Raw genomic sequence first — 26,794 nt, 5'->3', positions numbered from 1 at the left:
AACATAGAAAGACACACTATAAAATATCAACTGAAATAGCTGAACTCAATCAAAGGACATATTAACACCATTGAACATACACTGAACAAATAAATTTGACCTATTACACAATGTAAATACAAAATAAATAAACTAAGGGTAGAATAATAAATAGTGACATGTGTAATAAACATAAATATATATTTGTATATACGAAATATAATCCGACAAAAATACACCTGGCCCAATAGACCAATAACTCATTTTTTTATAGCAGAATTTGTTGTTATTGGATTTTTTTCAATACTGCCAAAGTAGAAAGAGATAGAAATCAAATGCAAATACGGTAAATGGCTCTGCAAGCAATTATTTTCTGCCTGGAAACACCCTGTATAATGTCGTTATCCAAAATAAACTTGCTGTAGTAACTCTAAACATTTGAAATAAATAACTATCGATTATGTTTTAATTAACTATTAATATCTGCCAGAATTTAATTTAAGGTAATAAAAGCAATGGAAGTTGATGAGGACGAGTTCTAGATTAAAGTAAAATATAACAACGCAAAGAGGAAACTTCATTAAGGAGACATACCTTCCAGTAAAACTGAAATATTCAGACCAATTTTGATATGGATGCGCTAATAGGAAATTAATGTGCTAATAAAAGTACATATTGAATGCTATTAAAATCAGACGCTAGCTGATAATTTTCCTGTTTCGAAAAATGAACGACGAACCATTTTTTTTTATAATTGTTACTATCGTGAGTATAGTTGTTACTTGAATCTTTGATATGTGCATTATTGAATTGTTATCAGAATTAGAAACCTTTGTATTAAATTTCATTACGTTGTCTGGTTGTCAACACTGAAAGATGGCTAATGGTTTCATGCACAGACTTTGATTTGTTTTCTTTTGTAATAGAAACAAATTAAAGTTAAGAATAAGAATTTATAGAAAGATAACATGACAATAGAACATATGAATCTGTTGTAATTAGTATTGATCCGAGATTAAAACGTACGTCACAATGCTGATTTGTCGGAATAAATACATTAAAGACATTTATTGTTAGATAGTCTTTGTGTTAAGCATCAACAGTAGTGATTTAAGTGGTATGTTACCGGACCATATTCGAAGAGAAAAAAAGATAGATGTATCAAATTTGTTATAGAAGGATACTTTGCTATTTCGAATAACAATAAACAGTGGAAACGAATATGACACAATTCACCGAATGGATTATACCAGGAAACACATACCGGGTATTTTTTCCTTAAGCATAATCTATATTTATGTATACATGGATATGTGTAAGACCACACAATATTGCATTTCTGTAATATAATAGTAACAATTAAAAAACGATGACACATAATTCAGTAGAACCAATTTCTTCCAGGATGCAATTTGAACCTATGTCATGGAATGGGTTTAGAGATCATCAAACGGAAATTCAGTATCATGTCTTCAAATGGATCGTATACAGAAGATTATCTAAATGCCTCATTTTCGTCGGAATTGTATTTAACATCGTACAGATTTTAACATTAATCATCTGGGACTCGTCATCAATAAAAGCTATAACGGTGCTATGTATATGTTTATTAGTTTTAGTAGCATTTTATTTAACATCAATGATAAGACAAATTCAAAATAGTTATAGTAAATATATAGTGATTGGAGTTATAATACTAGAGACCACTGAATTCTACATCTTTGACAACAAGTACTACGAGTGCAACTATTATTGGCCAACAACTTTAGTATTTCTCATATTTGGTTGCCTTCCTCATCGTTTGAGGTATCGGTTCATCTTAGCATTCACGATGATTTTGCCAAATATAGTTTTTACTAAGGATACTTCACAATACGAGGAACTAGATGGAACAGTACTACAGAAGGTAAATAATGTGTATTCATTTATTTGTTATCATTTTTATATTTCAAAAGTAAATTGATAGTTAATAAAAGGAGTTGTGGTATGATTGTCCAACTGATTCAATCATATATTTATTGTTTGACTAAATCAGATCAATAATGTAAATGCTATTATCCCAAGAAGCTTTGAAGATGGTATAAGGTTGTTTATATTTTACAATTCACATACAAACTATTCTTTTTCATCATATAGCTAGAAAACAATACTTATAACAATTTTCGTGTTTGTCTCGCCTGCAAGGAAAGTCGAGGAAGCGAAATTTATGCGTAGTGTTTCCGGCGTCGGAGGCTCAATAATTTTTAAGGTTTGTAATTAAGTCACATAGGCGAGGCATAGCTCTGTTAAAACAGTTAATGAATTATAAATTAATTGGGCATTTCAATAAAATTACGCTGAAGGAAAGCAACTAAAAAAAGATAGAAAAGATCGAGATACCCAAGGAAAAACAAAGTAAAAACATTTGAATTGTTTCATTGATTTTACCTATCAGACACGGACCGAAGACATTTTGTTCCCCTCATTTCCTGGCAACAGAGACATGAAGGAAATTATCAAGATGTGTTTTATGTAAGGTTTCAGTTGTTTAATATAGAAACTAGATATAAGACGAATGCATCACGTTTCTTTAAAGAAAACATTCCAGACAATTTCGCATTTATATCCTGAATGGTTTTGTAAATGATACAGGTAGTATTTCTGATTATTTATTTGTTATGTGTATGAAATTGTAGAATATAAATACACATATCACTAGTTTCAATTGTGAGATGTTATATTTTCTACAACCGTTCTAGATTAAGTGAGAAATTAGTAAACATGCACTGCAAAATGATGAATAGAGTGAACTTTACCTGGAATTTGTTTAATTTTCATTAAATTGTGCACATTGTAAAGAAAAAAAGATATATACATGGATATTGCAAGACAAGTAACTTTACGCACTATACTCGAATTTTATGCATGGAACGAAAGAAATTGGTCATGACAAAATGGAAGGACAGGTTTTGTAAATGTTGTTTACAACATCGGAACCAGTATTGTTTCGTTTAAAACCAAAAATTTATGAAAAGCAACACAGATCGGAACATATTCCGCCGAAAAAGGAAGTAAAATACGTTTTGTCTGATCAAAATGCCCCTAAAATACTGTATTGCACTCATCTACGAACTAAAGCTTGGTTCGTACCATTCAGCAAATTATTTATTTTCTAAGATGTTTTTAAAGAAATTGACGTTAAATTTAATGGAAAAAATTCTCAAACAGTAATTTATTGCCTTCTCCCTACTAAAACTATTTTTTTCTTAAAAGTTGGAAAGAAGACCATACCCCTAGAGTTAATTTGTCTCTCCTCAAGAGGATTTATCAACGCATGATTATTGTCATCTTTTGCGCCTAACGTACACTCATTTTCGAAGGCAATTCTTAATGATATATATTTATCTTATTTTCTTGCTTAATTATGTTCAACCTCTTGTGATCAGGATATTTATTTTCAAACGATCATATTAACAGAATTGTCTCTTCCCCTTCCCCTTCCCCATCCCCACAAGGTAGAGTGGAATATCATAGTTTCTTACATAACCACCCCGTGGTCCAATAAGAAAATCAAATATTAGATAGGCGTCCTTCAATTTTCTAGGCTGTATGCTATCCAAGTTTGGACACTAATACTCATCATAGATACCAGGCGTACAATTTTGTACGTCAGACGAGCGTTTCGTCTACATAGGATTCATCGGTGACGTTCGAATAAAAGTTGAAAAAAGACAAATAAAGTACGAAGTTGAAGTTAAATCTAATCATATAATTCATACCGAAAAGCAAATTGAGTTACAATATTTACTATCTGTATTTCGCCGTTTAAATATTCATTTTCATACAATGCAAAACTAAAACTATTTTTGTTCCAATAAAACAGGAATTCAAGTGTTTACGAATTCAAATAGATAATTAGTTTCCCCTTCCAGAAATTGTTGTGCAACGAGCAATTTAACCCCTGTTGAATGTCAGGTTTACATTAACATAGTAACAGTATGCACTAATCTTTATGACGACAACGGGTCCTGCTTTGTATAATTTTAAAACGAAATCGTGTCCTACACATTTTTCGAAACCGGGTACTTCCTTTTGACACGTGTTATTTCTTTCGTTCCATGCATAGAAATACAAATATTGAAGTGCAAAAAGTGGATAATCTATATATAAATATATATATGCCACGATAGCTCAGTAGCATGAGTTCGAATCCCGGCCAGGGAAGAACAAACAAATTGCTTCCGCAAATTTACAGATCTAACATTGTTGGGCTGTTGTTTAGACGAATTATATATATATATACACATATATATCTTTCTTTCCGCACGTTTCTTTCCGTTCAATGTGCGCAATTGAATGAGAAATTAATTAAATTCGAGGCAAGGGTCACTGTATTCATAATTTTGCCGTGCATTTATACTAGCTTCTCTATTACTGTACGATTGTAGAAAATATAAAATCTCAAAACTGAAAATAGTAATATGTGTATTCAAACTGTATGATATCATACAATTAACAAATAAATAAAAAGAAATCCTACCTTTTCCATGTCTGTAAAGGGTCCGTAACCGTACTGGATATTAGATACTATTGAGTCCAAACATTATTTGCCAAGATAGTTTAGATACAGTATTCTGACTGCTTTCAACGTTTTTCTCAGTTGACTGTTCACCTGCAAAGTTGTTTCATACATTGATAATAATATAATCTGTGTTAAAGCCTAGACAAATTTCGTGTTTATTTTTTTTTGCAATGCTTTTTACGCTCTCTTTATTCTTCGAAACTTTTGATTACGAAGCTTCCTGGTAAAAATTTACAAAAAATATGCATCGGACCTAACAGAAACTGTTCGTTTTACTTTGATTTTCTTCTAGATCAAAGTAAACTTTTTATCTTCTTCTTTTTAATTGTCAGATTTTAATCCATAATTCTATTGAATTTAAAGGAATTACTAGTTTGTCTAGTTTCCTAACCATGAATATGACTATACTAATTCAGAAGTGGGTTTCTTTCTCTGTTGTTTCAAACAAATGGTGTTATATATCCTTATTTAGTACAGCAACCAATATTAGAGTATCGGACGACATGATTTGATATCAGTGGGTTCAGCATACGTTGAGCTTGTTTTCATTCTTTGATTCGGTATATTACTGTTTATTCTTTTTTTGTAACTCTGTGTTAGTTATATATTATACTGTGACTGAAGATCTCAATACTGTCCCTCAAATGATTTGTATTGTGTGTATTTATAACCGGATTTTCGAACAGTGCCAAACAGTGTCCGTTCATTAACATGAGAACGCTTTGACGAAATATTTTCAGATTTATTATGTACCTTATGTCATAAAAATCAGGAGATCTGGTATGATTGCCAATAAGACAACTATCCACCAAATATCAAAGGATGAGAAAAACTATTAGGCATAGTACGGCCTCCAACAAAGAGCAAATCACATCCAATGTAGTAAACTATAAAAGGCTCTGGCAAGACAAAATGTAAAACACTTCAAAAGAGAAAACTGACGGCTGATTTATGCTAAAACATTAAACGAAATTAGTTAGGTAGACAACAACAAATAACAACCCCACTGATTTATAGAAGGCATCTGACTAAGTATAGACACATACAGCATGTGGCGGGGTTAAAGAATGTTTGGGCGTTAAACACTCCCCTTACCTGGAACAGCACAATATAAGACCAATCAGACTCATCAGATCGACACAAAGCACAAACACAACCAAAGAAAAACCTAAATACTTGAAATACTGATATAAGAGTACTCGCAGTTAGCGAAATCCTGTTCAAAGCGAATTATAACTTATAAATAAATCATATTTCCCAGATTTAAAAAATCAATCTGTACACATCCAATTGACTAAGCATAAGACGCCATAAAAGTCTGAGATAAAACATGACTTTGTGGAATACCGAAATATAATTTAAGTATCGATAGGATGTAGGACCGTAAGTGTCAGACAGTTGGTTTTTTCTTGTTTGAAATGTTTTACATTTTATCGTGTCAGGACATTTTATAACTTTCTATACGGTATTGAATTTTCTCATCGTTACGATGACATGTAAATGCTTACATCTACGTCGTTTGGTCTTCGGTGGAAATTTGTCTCATTGTCAATCATATCATATATTTTAATTTTTATATTTATTTCCCTCGTGATATCTTTTAATTGATTTATGGCAATAGGGTTCTGTTAAATTGGCGTATATTCTAATTATCATTTTATTCATATTCATTAAATACTTCATAACAATAAACAGTTTATTTCTTTAATTTATTTCCAGATCATCCTATTTTTTCTACTCATGATACCAATATTTCTGTTAGGATTTTCCATGAACTTATACTTAGATACGGACATGAGGAAGTCGTTTTCAGCTCAAATCGTGGCAAAGAAAGAACAGGAAATCACAGTAAACATTTTAATAGAGCAGGTAAACATCATTAACAAGAATGGCTTGTTATATCAGTTGCATAATTTGAGTATGTGATCTCTGTCTTGGTCTAAATAGAAATGTTCCTAATATTCAAAGAGGTTTATGAGGTATCACCCAGTCACACTAACATTCAACAGAATGGCCTCATACTTTGTCAGTAGCTTGAAAATAATGCATTGTAATGTTAAGCACTTTTGGATCTATCAGACATCTACTTTCTTTTTTCCGAAACTTTGAATTACGAGTAGGGGTATGCTTAGCAGCACAAACGTGCAAATTCTTGGTTACAATGCTATGAGTTTTTCAAAAGTTTGAGCGCAAAATGAGCATTCCAACTTTCTGTTACAAATCAATTATAATTTTCTTCTTTTTCTTCTTCATAGTTTGCTTTTTAACCTGGCGGGATATGTTACTTCAAAACAGAACGACGATCAGAGTTTCTACATTAGAGTAATGAATCATTGGATATAACAGAAGAAAACTCTCTGCACGTGTTATTTGTTTATAGTAAATAATGTCATATATATATAATTTGCAGGAAAAGACTCTTCTTACCAGAATGCCACTCACATTAGCTTCAATAATGCTCCAGGACATTAAATCAGAAGGCACCCAGGACGAAATCGAAAAGAATATGTACACATGTTGCTACAAAAATGTTAGGTAACCGTTAAAAGAATAAAAAGATGGTGGTATCCACCATAAGTTTGATCAACGTAACATTTACTTTGATTTAGTACAATTTTGTCATGCTACAAGACTTTTCACATTTAATCAGATATTTTTTCTATTTCAATTCGATTAGAGCAGAAGATAATCATTTAATAAAATATATATATTATATAAAATTATATATAAACAGATGTGAATCAAGATTAAGAATAAAGTTAAGAATGCAGCTCATCAAGCCAATGTTTGAATTATACTAAATATATTATTCGTTAATGCGTTGAGTCTTCCGATGTACAACATTGAAATATGCATAGTACTAATATGACACAGTGAGAGCAAATTTAAGTATAGTAAATTGCAGTGACTTTTCTGTTTTTCTTAAATGGGTAGATACTTTATATAGTAAATATTTAACTTCGTAAAAGTTAATTCAGCTAAATAGGGAACATTACTACAACGTGCAGTGCGGTTTATTGTTGAGATTTTTATACAGTTAATTCCAATGTTAAGTTGGATTTTATTTAATTAATGTTTTATTTAGTATTTCAGTGATTCAGCTGGTGATGTTGGATGACTTATTTCCAACTAAAGAAATGTCAACATTCACGGCCTTAAAAGAGATATTAGATTGTTTAGAAGTTTTGTCAAAGGTGTGCATAGACAGAAATTATACAACCTATATATTTATCATTATCATAACACGTATGGCAAGGAATTCAATATATCATGAAAATATTCTGGCTCCAACTATAGTCTATCGTGTGCTTTCAAAGAAGTTAATGGTCCAAATCGATTAATGGTTATTTTTCTGCATCTGTTGATATCTGTCTAACGTTATGTAAGATGTGAAAATACTTATTGCTCATGTTGCAATTACAGGTCTATGATAGGTTTTTGCATATCAAAATATACATTCATGATCCATTTATGACCAAGATAACTTAGGAGATTCACAATGGCATTTTGAAAAAAACCCACCTCCATTAAGATCAAGAGAAACAAGATCACGAAAATAGGTGTTGCAAATTTCTAAAATATCAGACATATAAAATACACTCCTGTCCGTTTTTATGTGGATAGGAGTTTTGCAACATCTCCGTATAATTATACAATGTTAGAATTAATGATGGTATCATGGCGGGTGATGCATGCATATCAGGAGACGATTGCCCTTTTGACGCACCCAGTTTCGCTCCTTTTGGTTTTCATGCGATTCGCTTAGATTATGTTGTTTACGTTGATTTATCTCTTCCTAATCAATTGACGAGATTTGAACATCGGTAAACTACTACCGCCTGATTTTATCTATATCAATTTTAAAGGAGCACCATACTAGTGAGAGTCTGGAAAACATTCTGCAGGTACAATTTACGACCGACGATACGATATGTTTTTGTATTTCTTATATTTAAATGATGTACAATAGGTGCCTTAAAACTAAAAGGTTGATCGCTGCTAAATAATCAAATGTATTAGGGAAATATAATGAAATCATACGAAATATACTGATATTTGATAACCATAGATGTCAGTATATATTTTGTTGCAGAGTTGTAAACAAAGAATGGTAGGATCACATTTGAATAAATTTGTGTTCATAAGTGACGTGTTGGACTCCGGGTACAGACCAGCAGAAATGTCTGTCAATATGAGTTTATCTATACTCAATAAAGTACGGTAAGTATAGAATAAATCTGGTTATTTCTTATCGTTACAATATTTTGTTGTGAATAGTTCATTTCAAGCGACACAAAATAAATGTTTCTGAATTACACACATTAAAACATTCCTAATAATAATATGAAATCCTATGAAATCTGATTTTTATTTTCAAAGATAACATCATGACATTTTTCTTAACCGTCTAGGTACAGCAAGCAGTTCTCGGATATGCAAGTTGCTTTTCTCTTCAAAAGGTTGTAGGCATAAGGGACTGGTATCACGAGTGTTCCGCTGCAGAAAATTGCTTGTCTATCAAAAACGAAATTATTGCTTGAAATTAATTTTGATAAAATCACGAAATCATTTGCAAGCTTCTAGCAAATAAATATGTAGGACTCGGAGGTTAGATGGGAACTCTGAAGTGTGATACTCACGCTGAAGTGCGATGGTCCTTTTTCTTATGTGCGATGGTCTATATGATGTGCGGGAGAATAGTTTAAAATCTACAGATGTGCAAGTATTATGCGAAGTAGATTTTTCTATTAGTATATAAACCTGCAGACTTATCCAGAAGAGATATAGTTACGATAATGTTGTCAGGTCATTAAAGATGGTATTTTTTGGAATTAAAATTGATTCGCTCATGGTATAGAACCACTAATTCAGGCCCGGTCGGAAAGAACATACAAGAAAGTAGTACATATTTTAAACAAAATAGTTCCTACTCATAGCTGTATCTTTGTCAATAGTGGGAATATTTGGGTAGTTTTAGTATCAAATGAAAGCTTTGGGACTTGGAATCACTGTAGAACCCTAGTTGAAAGTTTTATTTGAATAATAAAGAAGTATATGAAATTTTGATAGGAGGGCTCATTTGGCCTGTTGTTCAGATCAGAAGTTCCTGTTTCTGTACTATCAAACTTCCGGGAACCAGTACGCTCTAATATGCAATTAAAGGTATGTTGATTTTTTCAGCACAAGTCAGCATAAGGTACAGTTTTGACATGAAATAACTGCCACTTAATTTGAACGTAAGACAAAGTAGCCATTTATGCTTGAAATTGCAGAATTTAACATAGAAAGCAATGGGGCTATGAATTAGTGGTTTTATACCTATTACTGACAGGCATGTTAAATTCTATTTTTAGAAATCATACCCTTTACAGTGAAAATTGGTCACATTTGTTGTCAGAAATCATGTTACATTATTTTTTTTATGTAACAATTATGTTAGTGTCAAATTACAGCCCTCAAATTGCTACAATAAGGTATTTTAGCCTTTTTTGGTCATTTAGCATGCACACAGTTAAGATTTTACCTGAAATTTAAATTTTTGGATTATCTAACACTGAAACCAATGAAACTTGTATATTATGACTAGTTTATAGTATAAATATTGTTTTTGGTCAAATTATCTAGTGAGTGTTCATGTTTTATTGTGTTTCTTGGTGAGTTATTTATTTCAAGGAAAATTGGTGTATACTTATATAGGAATTCCAAAATCTCACTTGAAATGCATTTTATAACCATTTTAGCAAGTTGTCTATCTTGGAGATACATGAATTGCTCTTGTTGATCCATGTTTATACATAAAAGTATGTTTTTTTTACCAAATCACTATCCTTTTCCAACATGTAGAAAAAAGGGGGGATAAAATTATCAATTATATTTTATGTTTGGACCACTGTATTTATATTCAAGGAAGAATCCCTGATAAAAATAAGACATATAGGTAAGAACACTGTTATTTGAGTAGATATTAACAAATCAGAACTGGTAAAAATTGAAAAAGTGTCATATCTGTCACTATTAGTATCCATATGTAGTTTTCTTTGTTTAACGCATATGTTACTACCAGTCCAATTTGAGCTTGAATTCAGTGATATATTGTTTTGACAAAAGCTTTATGTGTTTTTCTATGCTAGAAATAGATCATAGAAGGAAATTAAGTCAAGCAGAAGTCAATATAACAAGTTTGGTGCTGTTATAGGTATAGAACCACTAATTCAGGCCCGGTCGGAAAGAACATACAAGAAAGTAGTACATATTTTAAACAAAATAGTTCCTACTCATAGCTGTATCTTTGTCAATAGTGGGAATATTTGGGTAGTTTTAGTATCAAATGAAAGCTTTGGGACTTGGAATCACTGTAGAACCCTAGTTGAAAGTTTTATTTGAATAATAAAGAAGTATATGAAATTTTGATAGGAGGGCTCATTTGGCCTGTTGTTCAGATCAGAAGTTCCTGTTTCTGTACTATCAAACTTCCGGGAACCAGTACGCTCTAATATGCAATTAAAGGTATGTTGATTTTTTCAGCACAAGTCAGCATAAGGTACAGTTTTGACATGAAATAACTGCCACTTAATTTGAACGTAAGACAAAGTAGCCATTTATGCTTGAAATTGCAGAATTTAACATAGAAAGCAATGGGGCTATGAATTAGTGGTTTTATACCTCATAGGGTCTTTGCATCGGAAATATACACATTTATTCTAAAACCAGTTGTTGGCGTGATACGGGTTATGTTCTTCTCGTATATTTTATGATGGTATGATACTAAACCCCTAACGGGAGGGATTGTGCTTGATTTGCATATGATGAAGACATAATCTTTAAATCAGTTTAATTGAAGTCTGGATCTGGCATGTCAGTAACTGCTAGTAGTCCTTTGTAAATTTATGTTAATTATTGTCATTTTGCTTAGTTTCTTCTGTTATCTATTCTAACATCGGACTCAGACTTCTTTGGAACTGAATTTTACTGTGCGTATTGCTGTGTGTTTGTTTATTCAACATTGGCTAGAGGTATAGGTGGAGGGTTGAGATCTCACAAAACATGTTTAACCCCGCCGCACTTTTGCGCCTGTCCCAAGTCAGGAACCTCTGGCCTTTGTTAGTCTTGTATGTTTTTTTAATTTTGGTTCATTTATGTTTCGGAGATTAGTGTGATGTCCATTTTCGCTGAGTTAGTATACATAATTGTTTAGGGGCTAGCTGAAGGTTGCCTCCGGGTGCGTGATTTTCTCGCTGTGATGAAGACTCATTCAGGGCCTTGAGCATGTGTTGAGCTGTTTTCTGCTCTTTGGTCGGATTGTTGTCTCTTTGATGCATTCCCCCTTTCCATTCTCAATTTTATTGCTTTCATTATTGTCTATAAAACCTTCGGCGAGTTTATTATTACTATTTAAATTAAGTAACGAGAGTTGATATCAAGCGATATCCAATTCTCACGAGTTGTTAAACCTATTTATTAGTTGTTTAACGTGTTTAATCAGTCTGCAGGAAGACATGTCTTCCTAGCCGGACAAATTATTCCGACTCCGAGTGGACCAATCGTTACTTTACTCCTACATTCTGCCTGCTTAGTGGAGAAATAGTAAATACCAATTTTCAAGTCTTTTGTTTGACCCGACCCGAGATTGAACCCACGACCTCCCATCCCCGAATCCAGCTCGCTACCACGAGACCATCGAGGCGGTTATAAAGTAAAATTTGGTGACAGAAGCAAAGCTTATCAACTTACCTCGAAATTGATATCAATTGTCATCACTAAAATCATTATGATTCAATTTTGTCAAATAGGCAATTTTCTATGAAACAAGGAGTGGATATAAACGCTAGAGCTTGCATACACATAGGAGACATACGGATTGCACTTTTAGGACAGATCCATGCTTCGGCTGATGCTTTTGGAGAAGATTTGAATATTGCAAAACAGATACTGGAAACCGGGGATTATGGGTGAGATACAATCTGCGGCTTTCATATTCACAAACATGTTTATTGAAAAAGGTTTAATATTTTCAAATCAAATAGTAAAATCAGATAATAACGAGTAAGATTTTATTTGAGTCTTTTGAATTAAACAAAACTGTCGACACATTTTGCTAGGGAGATTCTAATATTATTGAATGTGTGGATGCTTGTTTATTCTTATATGAAATATTGTTTTTACGACAGCGTCATATGTAGTCATAATTTCTTATTTCATTAATACCCCAAATAATTTTTTTTCAATAATTTTAGTACAGTCCAGTGTTCCCAGCACATCAAGAACTGTATTGGATATCATTTTCAACTAGAGGAAAAACAACATGATGGTGTGGATGAATTCCTTTATAGCCGATGTATTAAATGCTTTGAAGTTACTGGAACTTTAAATGACGTAAGCAAGTAAATTAAATCAACAATAGTTCACCGATGTTCAAATCACGTAAATCGGTTAGGAATAGACAAATCGAGGTTACACACAGAAACAGAGGGAATTGCATGAACTCAAAAATGAGCGAGAATGGTGCGTTAACATGGTAAGCGGTGCGTTAACATGGTAAGCGTCACCTGCTATGCATGCATCACCAGTCATGCGAATTCACACTCCGTAAAAATGTCACAATCGGGAATAGCTCGACATTTATAAAGTTTTATTTTCTTTTTTCCTTGAATATTACCAGTTTTGAGGTACCATTGAAACTAATCGAAAGCACCTGTAGGGTTTATATTTTATGTGTTTTGCGTATCTATGCATTTAAGGTATCATATTGTGATCCATATGTACAGTTTTAAATATAGTGATGTTTCTTGTATGGATATTAAATTTCATTGACATGCTAAAGAATATTTTCTACGATGTTAAGAATTTGTCTAGATTTATTCTTCCACAAAAGATGTTTATGCTCTATAAGTGCACAGAGTAACGAAGTTCATTTGGAAATAATGCACCATTTACAAACATAATTTCATTCCAATGTTCTAAAAGTGTAAACTCACATCCGATGAAAACGTTCTTAATTGTGCATTTATATTGATATTTTTGACGAGAGAATCAAAGTTTCATAGATTGAATCAACTGCGCAAATTGTATTTGTTTTAAAATCTTTCGGTTCTTATTTTATTTGTGTTTTAATGTTTCTGTCATAACACTAACTCGTTTTATAGGAACAAAATAGAGAAAGGGTATTATGTTAAGGTACATTTCATAACTAAAATATTCACACTGGAGTCATGTTGGACACACCGGGTAGGAATATGTGTTTAAAAGAAGCATTGAAATAATAAATTTTAAAAATTAGAAAAGAAAATGGAAAACAAGTCAATTTCGACATATTAATTAAAGATCTGTTACAGAAATACAGAAAAAAACATTGAATCTAACTCTTAAGTATTCAAAGAGCATAACCACACATGTTCATGAATGTTTGCTGTAAATGTAATTTTGGAATGATGAGCCAATGATGGCCTTCGTACTGGTATAACATTAGCACTTGTAACACATCACCCACTTGATTATCAATTATGTATGTCTCGATTCATTCTACATTGTCATATAAGAATAATTTTTTTTTCATTTGTGAAAAAACGTAAATAGCCTTCACTTTATTTTTCAGATAAATAAGCTTGACAAAAATGAAATTCGGCAATCTGATATTTATTCTACACTATTTTGGTAAGTGGATGAATTTTTTCAGTAATTGAAATGATTTACATATGTTTTCATTAGTATTATTTACAATAATAATTAACATTTATGACGTACACGATTGTGTATCAGCGAATATGGAAATGTTAGTTTTCCTAGATTCCAGTTTCGTATGATGGTCTATCTCCAATTACTTATGAAATCGACATCTTTTTGTCTTAGCACTTGTTTCTAGTCATATTTAAAGTAAAAGATTAATAAGGAGAAGATAATATTTACCGCCATTGTTTCATTTTTCATTGTTTATTGATCTTTCAATATACTTTTATATAAAAAAAAACTGCGCAGATTTTAAGGGAATTGCTTGTTAAAAATACATCCACATGCGATTAAGTTTGACGTAATGTTAGTAAAGAAATGTTTGAAAATCAATCAATCAGCCTTAGATTTGTATATTGAATGATATAAAATACATCCATGTTTGGTGCTTAAGACATGTGTTTTCCAATTAACATTAAATTGCCATAAATACATAATTCCAAGTAAAGCTATAGATTACAAGCAATAGTTCACAAAACACAACACAGAAAACTAAAGAATGAACAATACGAACCCCACCAAAAACCAGGGGTGATTTTTGGTGCTCTGGAATGCTAAGCAGATCTTACACAACATGTGGCACCCGTCAAGTTACTCATGTTATTACAAATTCGTTGATAAATCTAATTCGGTAGGTCACATTCAAGGAAAAGACGAAGGGATTGTGGTTACAACAGTTTAACATATCAGTCGTCATATGTGAAACAGATATTCCATAACGGTCAACCAACACATGATGGCGTCCGTTAAATTTTCGAAGGGATGATTTCGACTTCCTCACTTAGAACTCTTGGTTCAATAGCTTCCTTGTAAACCTCAACTCTCTATCAAGGAAATCATGATAGGAAATGCAAGCTCTGGAATATCGTATCAACATGGAGATATATACCTCATATGCAGGTGCTGCTGGAATTTAGCTACATAGAAATGAAAAGATCACAATTGGGAAGCTGAAATTATCTCTTTTGTCGTAAAGCTTTTTTCGCAACCAACCCTCCTTGTCATTTTCGAGATATGAGGCAGATATAACTGTATCTAATGTATCTAATGCATCTTTTATTTCAATTTCGATGGGATAGATGCGTTCAACATGGTCACCTGACTTTGAATTATTTAGTGAGAGGACATGATCTATATAGCGGAACGTGAAGTTAAAGGATAGTGCTATCTTCTTTTCATTCTCCTGTATGAAATCGTCCTCATATCAATAAAGGAACAAGTCGACAAGAACAGGACCACAGTTGGTTCCCATGGGAATGCCGATTGCTTTTTGAAAAACACGTCCTCCAAGCGTAACAAATATGCCAATCAAGAAATCAAGCATCTTAATAATGTCAGTTTCAGATAAATGTTTTGTTTGAATCAGAGTGATTGTTTTACAAAGTAGGAGTTATCCCTCCCTAAGACAAGATACTAGTATTTACGAGCCCATTACTTTTTCATGAAACAAAGCAGGAGTAATTCATTCAATGTGTCATTTAGTTTATAATGGGAATTACTTGTGTAAAGGGAAGGGTAGAAAAGTCAAATATTTCAATACTTTTGCAAGATAAAAGAGACTTAGATTGTATTTACCCTAATACATCTTTCGATTTTTTCAGTATCCACATCTGATTTACGCCGCCCCTAGAGTAGGTAGTTTCACAATAACTTTGAAGCCCGTCTTTGATTGCTGATTAAATTGATGTTGATAATTTAGAAAGAGGTTTCGTGGAACACTTGGAAGACCCAGCAATATTAGTTTGTTTGTAAGGACACTTATGTAATTTAGGTATCCAATAGAGTGAAAGAAGATCCAGTTTTCATCTTTGGTTGAAATTCCAAAGGGACATATAACTGACCTATGCTAATCTAGAATTTCCTCCTTGGTAAGTGTCGTTGGGGTATATGTTGAGTTTCCATGTGAATTGTCCATCCCTAATTCATTCCAAGCAGTTTATTTAATGTGATATACAAACATAAAAGAATGGTACGGGCTTCATCTGCAGGTACAACAACATTTTTGTCTTTGAGGTAGGACAGGTGCTTTGCTTTGTTACGTTTGGGTCTTTAAAGATTGATGTAGCATGTTTATTTATAGACCCATACAGTTTTTTTAAACTCTGATTTGTATTAACGACCTCACAGCCTTAATCCATTCGGAAAGAGTATATACGTCTTCCTTCTCGCGTTTGAATTAAGACGTACAAATAGAGAATTTTACAACTGCATTTGATATCAATCCTTCATGGAGTTTTGAACGCATGCTATAGCAATATCAACGACAAAACCGTTATTATCTAATTACTTAATTACAATGGTCAAAATATCGAAGAGTTGTCACAAGTTAAGAGACATGTATAAGAAATGAAAACAATTGTCTAGACAAGAAAGGTTTTCATTGTTTACGATATGTTGTAAATCTGATTGTATAGATTTATCTGTTTAAGCTACCATACATCATGTACTGCGTTACAATCCTTGATGCAGCCGACTAGATAAGGGATCTACCGACCTTGACAATTATATTTTTATATAGCCTATATGGATGAGTGGTCTGGGTCGTTGGACACAGTAAAGGAGGTACGGCCATTGATTTCATAACAGCGTGTATTCGAATTCCGCTGAGGTGACGATTTTAATTTGCAAATGCAAAAACGACTTTAATGATGAATCGGCGGATTTAAGACGTGAAAAATAAACGTAAGCGAAAGTCCTGTAGAGTTTGATCCAGGACTATCCCATCGAGAAAAGTATATAGAGTTGTTACAATTAATAAAGGTTATGCACAAACAAAACATTTCAATGCAACATTTGATTTTAATGATGGGCTCTTTGCTAAAGTTGTACTGTACTTAAATTATTTTATCTAACATTGTTTCTTAGCAGAATGATTCCTCCGAGAAATAAGGCACACTATGGAGAAAGACAACGAAGATGGGGAGACATCAATATTGGTACATTGTCGGCTGTACCAATCGTTTTATTTTTTCAGTTATGTTTGGTCATTGCTTCACGACAATTGTAAGTTGACAATATAAACCAAAAGCTGGATGCAAGTTTGATAGTGTTTGTCCATTTGTCCTAAGTTTCTGCTTTATATAGTAATACAACACAGGAAAACAAACAGAACATCAATAAATAACTAATTGAAAATAGTAACAAAATAAGGAATACATGTACTTTCATCAGGGTGAGAAACAGCTTTGTGATAATTAGTCCCCTATCGACGAAGTCGAAGGAGACTTTAGGTTTGCACTCCGTCCGTCCGTCTGTCTGTCTGTCTGTTTGTCTGTCTGTCCATACGTCAGTCATGCAAATCAGTTTTCCACACTTTTTTTCTATGTGCTTAAAGATATTGATTTGAAATTTTGGTATATAGTTTTATCATTACAAGTTACAGATCAAGTTCGAATTATGTTCCGGTCTGGTGATTTTGTGCAGAGTTATTGTCCCTGGACTTAAAAAGTTCACTCAAATAATCAGTTTTCCACACTTTTTTTCGTCATGCTTGAAGATATTGACTTGATATTTGCTATATAGTTTACACCATGACAAGTTATATATCAAGCTAGCATTTTGTTCATGTACAATGAATTCTTAACCGGTAGGGGACTATGTATTGCCATGCAATACTCTCAGAATGCTTGTTTTTCATACCATGCTACTCGAATGAAAATGGTTTTTGTCAGTCGAGAAGTGTGAGAACATAATGACATCATTAGCCCACGTCATTGGCGTTGTCAAGAAAAATAGATAAACATCCTTTCGTTAGAAAAACTTTCGATAATTTATTAATTTCCAGACTTGCTGTGATATTTATTTTGTTATATTTTTACAGATTATTATCTGAAGCTATTGTATTTTCAATAACAATAACAATCCTACTACTTATTCCAATCTGCGTTATTTGGAAGGCAAAACGGCAGGTAAAGTAATATTGCAAGCATATTCTCTACAAATGTTACAAAAGAAAATTATGTAACGAGATGTACTAAATATAGACGAAAGATAATTTCTTATGTATGAAAATGTCTTAAATACTATAATATATGACTGGATCTTATTTGTATTAATATCTGGATCGTAAATCACAAAGTGATATGTTTTTGATGACATAATTGCCGTTCAAGATAAGAATCACACAAGATATATTTTCCTTGATGACATAATTACCACTCTGATTTCAAAATAGATATACACTTTCATTCTTTCTTTGAAATATCTAGATATACAAAAAATACTTGATTGCCAAACGATTTCATTGTGTTGTATTTGTCCCTAAAAACAACTTCACATTTCTATAAATACAATAAAGGGTTTTCTTTGAAATTTCAGACAGCGTTCCAAATGTTTAAAGTGATGACAATGTCAGTATCAAACAGAATATTTTGTCTGTTTTATTCTGTTTTATCAGCTGGTTTACTTTTGCTATGTAATGTAGTATATACGGTAAGTTAGATAAAAAAAGGAACAAAATCAATATTATCGACTAAATTTGTTCGGTATGCATGCGTTTCATGCATAACATAAGTACAACTCAAGCTTACCAGGAAATTTATCTTTCTAGAGAATACAAAGTGCTCAGATCACTACATAAACCCGTTTACCGCACTAGGGACATATATGTCCCTTATTAGAAAACGGCCAAAAATTAAAATTAATAACAAACTTTTACTCCTTGAAAACTAATTACAACATATGTTTTAAGATTTATGAAATTCAAACAAATAACGATTATAACGTCATAATGACAGATATGACGTCAGAAAATGCAGTTTGAAGAGGTTATCTGAAACATCGTCATATATTAAGAATGCGTAGGACACGACGTTCATTCTAAAAACGTCGCGGTCAAAGGGTTAAACGCAATTTTCATAAAACAACCATAAATAGTATAAGAAAGAGCGCTAAAGGAATTTTGATCATTTTATTTGGACTTTTTAGCTCATAGGAAATCTAGCTGATTATGTGTAAAATGTACATACTTTCATCATATAATGCCAAAATTGATTTTTGTAACAAAACGATAAATGCTGAATTCTATAGTAAAATTTTAAAATTGAATATTTCTGTTTTGTTGTCATAGTTCTAAACATGCATTCATTTGAATTGGAAAAAATCTTACACTCAGCAAACTGCGATCATTAAAAAAACATTCTTAACTCCCTCCGACAAAGTTGACCTTAGATGGATTTGGCTATTTGTTTATGTCCTTTTTTGGATATATAGCTCTTTAACTGTTTCGGTTCTTATACATCTTTGGCTTTCAGATATTCGACTGTGAACGTTATGATGAAGGTAAATCCAGAACAGCGCTTCGGACGCATGATATTAATGACGTGTTGTTTTCATTTTTTTAATATGCTTGGAAATATTACATATGACTAAAGATCGATTTATGAGTAAGTGTGTTATCAAGCAAGGTAGAACAATAAAAAGAGGAATAAAAAGAAAAAAATGCAGCTCTGCCAATCGTTGTAATGCCGGGTAAATTTCCAAATAGCAAGTTCAATTTAAATCATAGACCAGTTCTTTACTGTTTCCAAAGTACACTCCTAGAACCCTTCTCGTATAACAAATAAAGCGTACTGTTTTTATAGCTTCCAGTGCTAAGTTACTCAGTTACATTCATCACGAATACTTGAAGCATAAGGAGCGGCAGTCAAATATAAACGCCCAGAAGGGTTGCTATGTCAATGTCAATTTAACAACTAAACATCACAGACTGAAAGAAATAGCAAGTGGATATCTTATTATCAATTACATCTACAGCTCGATCATATTCACTTGTACACTTATGGTCAACAAAGCGTTTTAAACACTGCATAAACTGGGACTACACTAAATGGCAAAATATATAAAATTGTTTACTTTGAATTCAAGATTCTATATTTCACACACAGCGCCCACAAAGAGAGAGAGAGGTATGATAAATGTTATTTACTTTATTTACAAAAACATATATACAATTGATATAGTCATAACATCTATTATACCCCGAGAATTTTGTTTGCCCCATAATTTGTAATGTTTATCATTTCAGGTGGATAACCTTAACGTGAACTTAGATAAAAATATGTCAAACACAAACAATGCTGAAGAGTACCTGATGCATTTACAGTCAAACAATATGGTTTTAACACTGTTAATCATTTCTCACATGATGTTCAACTACGTCGTCAATTATTTATGTATAATAGGATATGTAATAATTATCTGGCTCATTACAATGACCTCATATAATTACCATGGATATGAAAATGGGTATGCAACAATTATGAATGAATGTTGATGTTTGATAAACGTCATTCATATTTTAAACAACAAAACTAGTCTACTCAACGTTTGTATTAGATTCTGGATTTTCGAATATCTTGGTCTTAAACATCACTGAAGAGACATTAATTGTCGAAATGCACATCTGGTGCAGTACTATTGGTAACGTTTATGTTTCTACTAAAATCCCATTTAAAATTGAAATGTTATATTCATTATCAAATGTCTATCTGTCAGTCTAGGCAGGTTGTGATTTATTTCTGCAGAAATTACCAAAAGTATGGCATAACAACAAATGCAAGACTATCCAATTAATTTTGCAGTTATTTTGAAAACGAGTTCTTCTCGACCATTTTTTTTCTTTTTTTCAGCTAATAACGTTTCTACATATTTAGACATCCCTGTCTTTCAAATGTTATATTTGAGCGTTCCTGATTAAGTTACATCCTGAAAAGCGCTTCGTACGCACAAAATTCATCAAAACAAATTTCATCTAAAAGCATTTAGACAATAGAACACGCTTCTTTTAATAAGACTTAGAATGATTGTTAGAGTAAAATTTTGAATTGTCAAAGACGTAATTCATTAAACAGATTTATGGTTGATCTTTAATCTGTGCAGTGTGATACGATGAATATTTTTTCATGCGATAAATAGACAGCAGGCCACAACCATAAGAGAACAAAACCGAAAGCACGGTTTGAACATGATACACCATTTAACATGAAATGTTCTACGTTTTTGCGAATAACACAAGAAAACTTAAAAAAAAGTAACAAACAAACGTTCATTTGTAAAACTTTGGATACAATTTTCATTTTGAATGCCTGCAGTTTGAGTTATGATTATTCAAAGTATCGATCTTATTTCGCTGACATTTATTTGATTTGTTTTCAAAAGTATTTCCAATGTTACAACATTTACATTTTAGACAACACGCTGAGATTAAATCACTAATCAACATCACAGGAATAGCAGCATGTTTGATTTATTTTCAAAAGATGGTGAGTAAATCTACACTCATATACCTCTCATGTCAATAACTGATGTCAAACGAATTATTAAACCACTCATCTTTTGAATTTATTTATATCCCTTTCTCTCTGAATTTTTTTACAGACAAATTGATTTGATTCTTATAATACAAGTTAAAGCATCAGGCTAGTCCTGTTTGACTATTACCGATTACACATTGAACTTTTTTATGGATTGCTTTAAAAACAAATGTTTGTGAATTGCATTTGAGTAAAAACAATTCTGAGTATTGTAACTTCAAGAGTTGACTAATTTTTCAGCTTGATATTATACTACAGCAGATTAAAACTGATACTTCACTTATACAGACACAAAACAGAAAGGTCGTTCATATTGAAAGCAAAATGAAGTCTGTAGTAAGAAAAATTGAGCCACCAGTCATCATCCGCAGACACTTGGTATGAAGCAAACTAAGTTTCTTCTTTGATTATAATTCCTAATAAAGTGAATATTAATAATACGTTGATATAAAGAGACAAATACATAATGCATATTCAGGAAAAGAACAAACTAAACAATTTAAGTAGGTTGATGTAAATTGAGTCGATAGGGAAAGGCAGATAGGAAGACTTAAACATTATTTTTACAGTATCACATATGGCCCCTTCAAAATCTTATTGAAAGATTCTGTTATGTGCAGTTAGCTTTGAAACCTCTTAACAGCACAGAGCTTTGCATTCTCTCAGCAACTTCAGTGAGCTTTGCAATTTCTCAACAGCAGTGACCTTTTCATTCTCTCAACACGAGGAATATAAACATAGAATATTTTATTTCGCTGTTTAAAATTGATGTTCATCATTCATCAACCATGATTTATATCGGCTCAAAATATAAAATCAGATGCGGTATTTGAAAATAAAGCATAGATTTATCCCTCGCAGGTTATCATGACAAAAGGGCGTATATAGGCATCTAACAAAGTCCTTTTTGGTTCATGCTACGATGTTCCTAGATGTGTTTGTTTTCATCCGTTTGACTTGAAAGTTTTGGTCACCTGACACAGACATGGAAGTCTGAACACCTTTAGAATATACATAATTGTTAAAGAAACTAAATGGCATTGAAAATTCTCTGTTCGATGAAGATAAACTATTGAAAAAAGGCACACAAAAAATAAATGTCCATCAACACACGTCATTGCAGGTTTCATCTTATGAGAAATATGCTAACATTGGAATTCTGATAGTCAGCTATACATTACAGAATTCTGACTGCAGTATGAACAATATTCGCTCACTAGATACCATGTTAAGATCTTTCGATTCTGTAAGTATTTGATTACAGAAAACCTAAATTCATTTATTGTTTATATATATACTTATTTAAATTTTAATCCACTGCTACGGAAACAACTTTATTTGTATAAACCAAAAATCATCATATAAGATAGGAACGCAATAAAACTTTTTTTTTTAAAATGCGCTTCTGTTCCATGCTACTAGAAATAAAAGGTACAATAAATAATAAATTACTGTACAATTGATAACAAGATAATAAACTTTTGAGTCTTGAAAAAACTGCATTTTACAGATCGTTTTAATATTATACGTACTTATACGGTAAAAACATCAAGGAAATAAAGATTAATTTTTCCAATGCAGTTAAATGTAATGTATATACAATGTTTATTATTGCAGTTGTTACAAAAGAAAAAGTTTGAAGGTTTAACAAAGATAAATGGGAGTTCGTCAGCTTACATTGTTGTATGTGGCATGCCTTCAGAAATGCAGGTACTAAAAACCTGTTCAAGAAATATCCTATACATTAGGAAATAAAAATATATAAATAGACTTTCGTCTGATTGATTTAATTCATCAACTAGCTACGTACACGAGTCGCACAATTGAATCACCCATCTTTTCAGCTGAGTTCTTGTTGTTCTTAAGTCTTAATTGACCATCGTCACTCTGCTCCTTTTCCACTTTTGGTACCTGTGTGATAAACACGATTTCATCTACCCTTGCAATTTTCAAAGTTTCTGCCGCTGCCTACAAATGATAAATTTTAACTGGAACAAAATGGACTGGGTAAGTAAACACACCCCAAAAACATTTTAATGGAAAAAAAAACCTAATTTCTAGTTCGTAATTTATTCCTTCAACTAAAATTAAAATATTAATCAGTATGAATATTGTCATTCCGATAACAGTTTTGTTTTCTCAGTCACTTCAGGGGAACGTATTAGCAACTTAAAGCATTAGAATTCACTTCGAGAAGTAATCGTCATCAAGAAATTTCGTACTCGCGTTTGGAAACTTAAAAGTATATGAATACTTTCATCAGTTCAAATTGATCAAAATTTGTGACACTTTGGAACGACTGTACTTTAAATGTGCATCTTAAAGACAACTATTTAATGAATAAAAAGAGATATCTTTTAAAAATATAAATGTAAATTAACATATCATATTATCACTTCTTATGCTAAAGAATCTTTACTTTGAATCTTGCAGATGGTAACCAGACATGAATCATTAATTTTATTTGCCATGTCAATGCAGGAAGAAATAAGAAAATGTCAAACAGATTGTACTGACAATCCGGCATTTAGAATAGGTAATTTTATCAATACAAAAGGTCAAATGACACTTGCAATGAACCGCAACGACAAGATAATTTTTCGATAACAGAAAAACAACTGTCCGCGTCTTTAATTTTAAAAATGATAAAAAAAAAGTAACAACGAAAACAATTATTTATTTAATCTCACATACATTGTACTTAGTAATGTATTGTTAATGTAAGATTTCGTGTTTGTTGAATAACCTTCATCGGACATGAAAAACCAGAAAAAAGAGCATAAACAGAACAAAAAAATAACCGTCCAAAGTCAACTTTCACTGATAGCGGCGCAACCTTAGCTGCGCCACACTTTCATAATATGATGAACGGAAAATATAACAACAAATGTATCATTTTAATAATGCCAATACCGAATCACTGTCTGATTTTTTCGCTGTGTTGAAGACCCATTGGTGGCCTTCAACTGTTTTCTGCTCTTTGGTCGGGTTGTTGTCTCTTTGACATATTCCCCATTTCCATTCTCAATTTTATCCAAAATCTCCAGTTTAAAACTTACATGAGGAAGTTGCAAACTACCTTTTGTATATATATATATTATTTAGTCTTTTTTTTTTTTTTTATCTTTGATTAAATGAATATATTTCATGTAAACTTAAAATCAAGGCAACGACCATTCTAATATTTTATCGATAAATAAAGTCTGAAGTTGCAAAATACTACTTTACACAGATAAAATTCTTTCAAAACAGTGTAGAAAACAAGTGCGGTCGAATTCAGATCCGATTTCAGTTGCAGTATTTGGTATTCGTCCAAACCCACTGCACATGTCTTTAGAAGAACAAATACGGGAGCAATCAACAAACTGCATGTTAACATACTAATTGACTTAAATAATTCGTTGACCGACAAGACATATACATTATATGTTATTCGGGATCTTCACAGGCATGTATTATTCTTATTTAATCTTTAACTGCATACAGGTTTGCACATTGGTCCAGTCATGGTTGGTATATGCAGCGATTTTGTTGGTATTTGGGGAGCTTCTGTTGATATATGTAAAGCAATTTCGTGTTCAAAGCAGAATGTGCATATTAAGGTAAAACATTAGATATAAAATGACATTATAGGTCTTTGTATCTTATGGTATTACAGAAACGATAAACCAAAGTTACTTTTTGTATGAATTGAAATCAGAACTTTACCACGAAAGATACAGTCCGGAGTCTGTTGAAAAACCATATAAGAATAAAGATCGAAATGTTTGTCAACTAATATGAAATGTTACGGCCCTTAAAATAAACATCTTTATAAAATTATAGATTTGACCCACACAATAAAAATGATATTGTGTAGACGCTCAAGAAACACTTCAAAGATAACCGCCTACAACAAATCCAAATTAAAACAGAAGGGCACCACTACCAACTATTCATTTTATTTACATAGTTTATGGGGGTAAAAAAATTTTATCGAATATATGTTTGCTGGTATATGTACTGACTTTGTACTTTTCAACTTGGATACATATGTTTAGAAATATCCTTTTATCTATTACAGGTTTCTGGTGAATTTGCAAAGTGTATAGATCAAAACAGATATCAGTTACATAAGGGAGAATCTGTAATGGTTACCAATAAAACATATAGAGACATGTATTTTCAGAAATGAAGCTAATTTAGATAGAAAATAAATTATTTTTATGTTAATTTTTTCTTAAGTGCTTTTGTTATTCTTTTTGGTACACCTTTTTCCCGATTTGTATATCACTTATTTAACACACTGTATAAGTAGGAGGCGGTAAATAAATCCAATAAGACAAATATGCAAACAGATCGAAAAAATAAATCTGCACATATAGAGGTCACCGTTTTGCATTTAACAATACATAATGACCATATCGAATGTTCAGCGTTAAACGAACTGTCAAACAACCATTTGCTTTTTAAGTAAATAACATTAAACGAAATAAATATATAAAAGACAAATGTTGTCTTTCATAGTACTTTATACAACTAGCATGGACACAGTCTTCACTTATAAAAGAAAACGTGTTTTTATATCCTATTATTCTACATGAAATTAATGGTAATAACATTTACGGTACCACTTATACTACACTAGATATGCTTTTGACAATCAGTTTCTCTTCAGTGGTGCTCGAGGCTAAACTATTGGTAAATCCAAATCCTAATACAAACGCAGAAGGGCTGATAAATCCAAAAAAAAAAGGAACTTGTTAAACCGTGACTAAAATTAACATGAAGTAAATCAATATTACTCCAAAACCTTTAATTATAATGCTACTTATGTGTATGTAATTTTTTTCTGTTACGAGTAATGTTAAATGATGATTCATGTGTACCCCCAGGTGGATAGGTGTGATATTATTACCGGTACCTGTTCACTTGTTGAAGATCATATAACAGCTTTCAACGTTTTAATGATGTAAGTTGTTTATAATTTTGGCAATTAGTGTTCGTCCTTCATTTTGGGTTGACGACACTCAATGTTTAAACTGGGCAACTGACTCACAAACAGTTTGTAAATTAGAGTTAATCGGCCCAGTTTACACACCAATAACCCTCCGCCTAAAAATAAATACTGTTTCATCCTATATTTTATCCATTAATGGACATTAAATGACAAGTAAAAGCTCTTTATTGCAAATATTTAACGACGGTATTTTGTTACAATGTACTGTAAAATTATACA

The 26,794-nt window shown here is 32.0% G+C and overlaps 1 protein-coding gene across 2 annotated transcripts; it reads left to right on the top strand.

The window, feature by feature from the left end:
• The first annotated feature begins 593 nt into the window (after nucleotides 1-593).
• LOC127726053 (adenylate cyclase type 6-like) lies at nucleotides 594-25,788 on the top strand. Of its 2 annotated transcripts, none has more exons than XM_052233386.1 (19): nucleotides 594-1,885; nucleotides 6,260-6,409; nucleotides 6,951-7,075; nucleotides 7,626-7,734; nucleotides 8,634-8,761; nucleotides 12,331-12,489; nucleotides 12,775-12,913; nucleotides 14,133-14,191; nucleotides 17,129-17,266; nucleotides 18,084-18,171; nucleotides 18,581-18,694; nucleotides 20,289-20,509; nucleotides 21,453-21,525; nucleotides 21,817-21,954; nucleotides 22,760-22,822; nucleotides 23,194-23,286; nucleotides 24,010-24,112; nucleotides 25,063-25,178; nucleotides 25,640-25,788. In XM_052233386.1, the coding sequence occupies exons 1-19, from the start codon at nucleotides 1,349-1,351 to the stop codon at nucleotides 25,748-25,750; spliced, it is 2,664 nt and encodes an 887-aa protein (XP_052089346.1). In that variant the 5' UTR covers nucleotides 594-1,348; the 3' UTR covers nucleotides 25,751-25,788. The 2 variants fall into 2 exon arrangements, with proteins under 2 accessions (XP_052089346.1, XP_052089345.1); XM_052233385.1 differs by having other exon boundaries at nucleotides 22,700-22,822.
• Nucleotides 25,789-26,794: the final 1,006 nt, after the last annotated feature.

Source organism: Mytilus californianus, unplaced genomic scaffold (assembly GCF_021869535.1).
Source record: "Mytilus californianus isolate M0D057914Y unplaced genomic scaffold, xbMytCali1.0.p SCAF_16, whole genome shotgun sequence".
Taxonomy (NCBI): domain Eukaryota; kingdom Metazoa; phylum Mollusca; class Bivalvia; order Mytilida; family Mytilidae; genus Mytilus; species Mytilus californianus.
The sequence above is the reverse complement of the archived record's forward strand: the minus strand, read 5'-3'. Positions and strand labels throughout refer to the sequence as shown.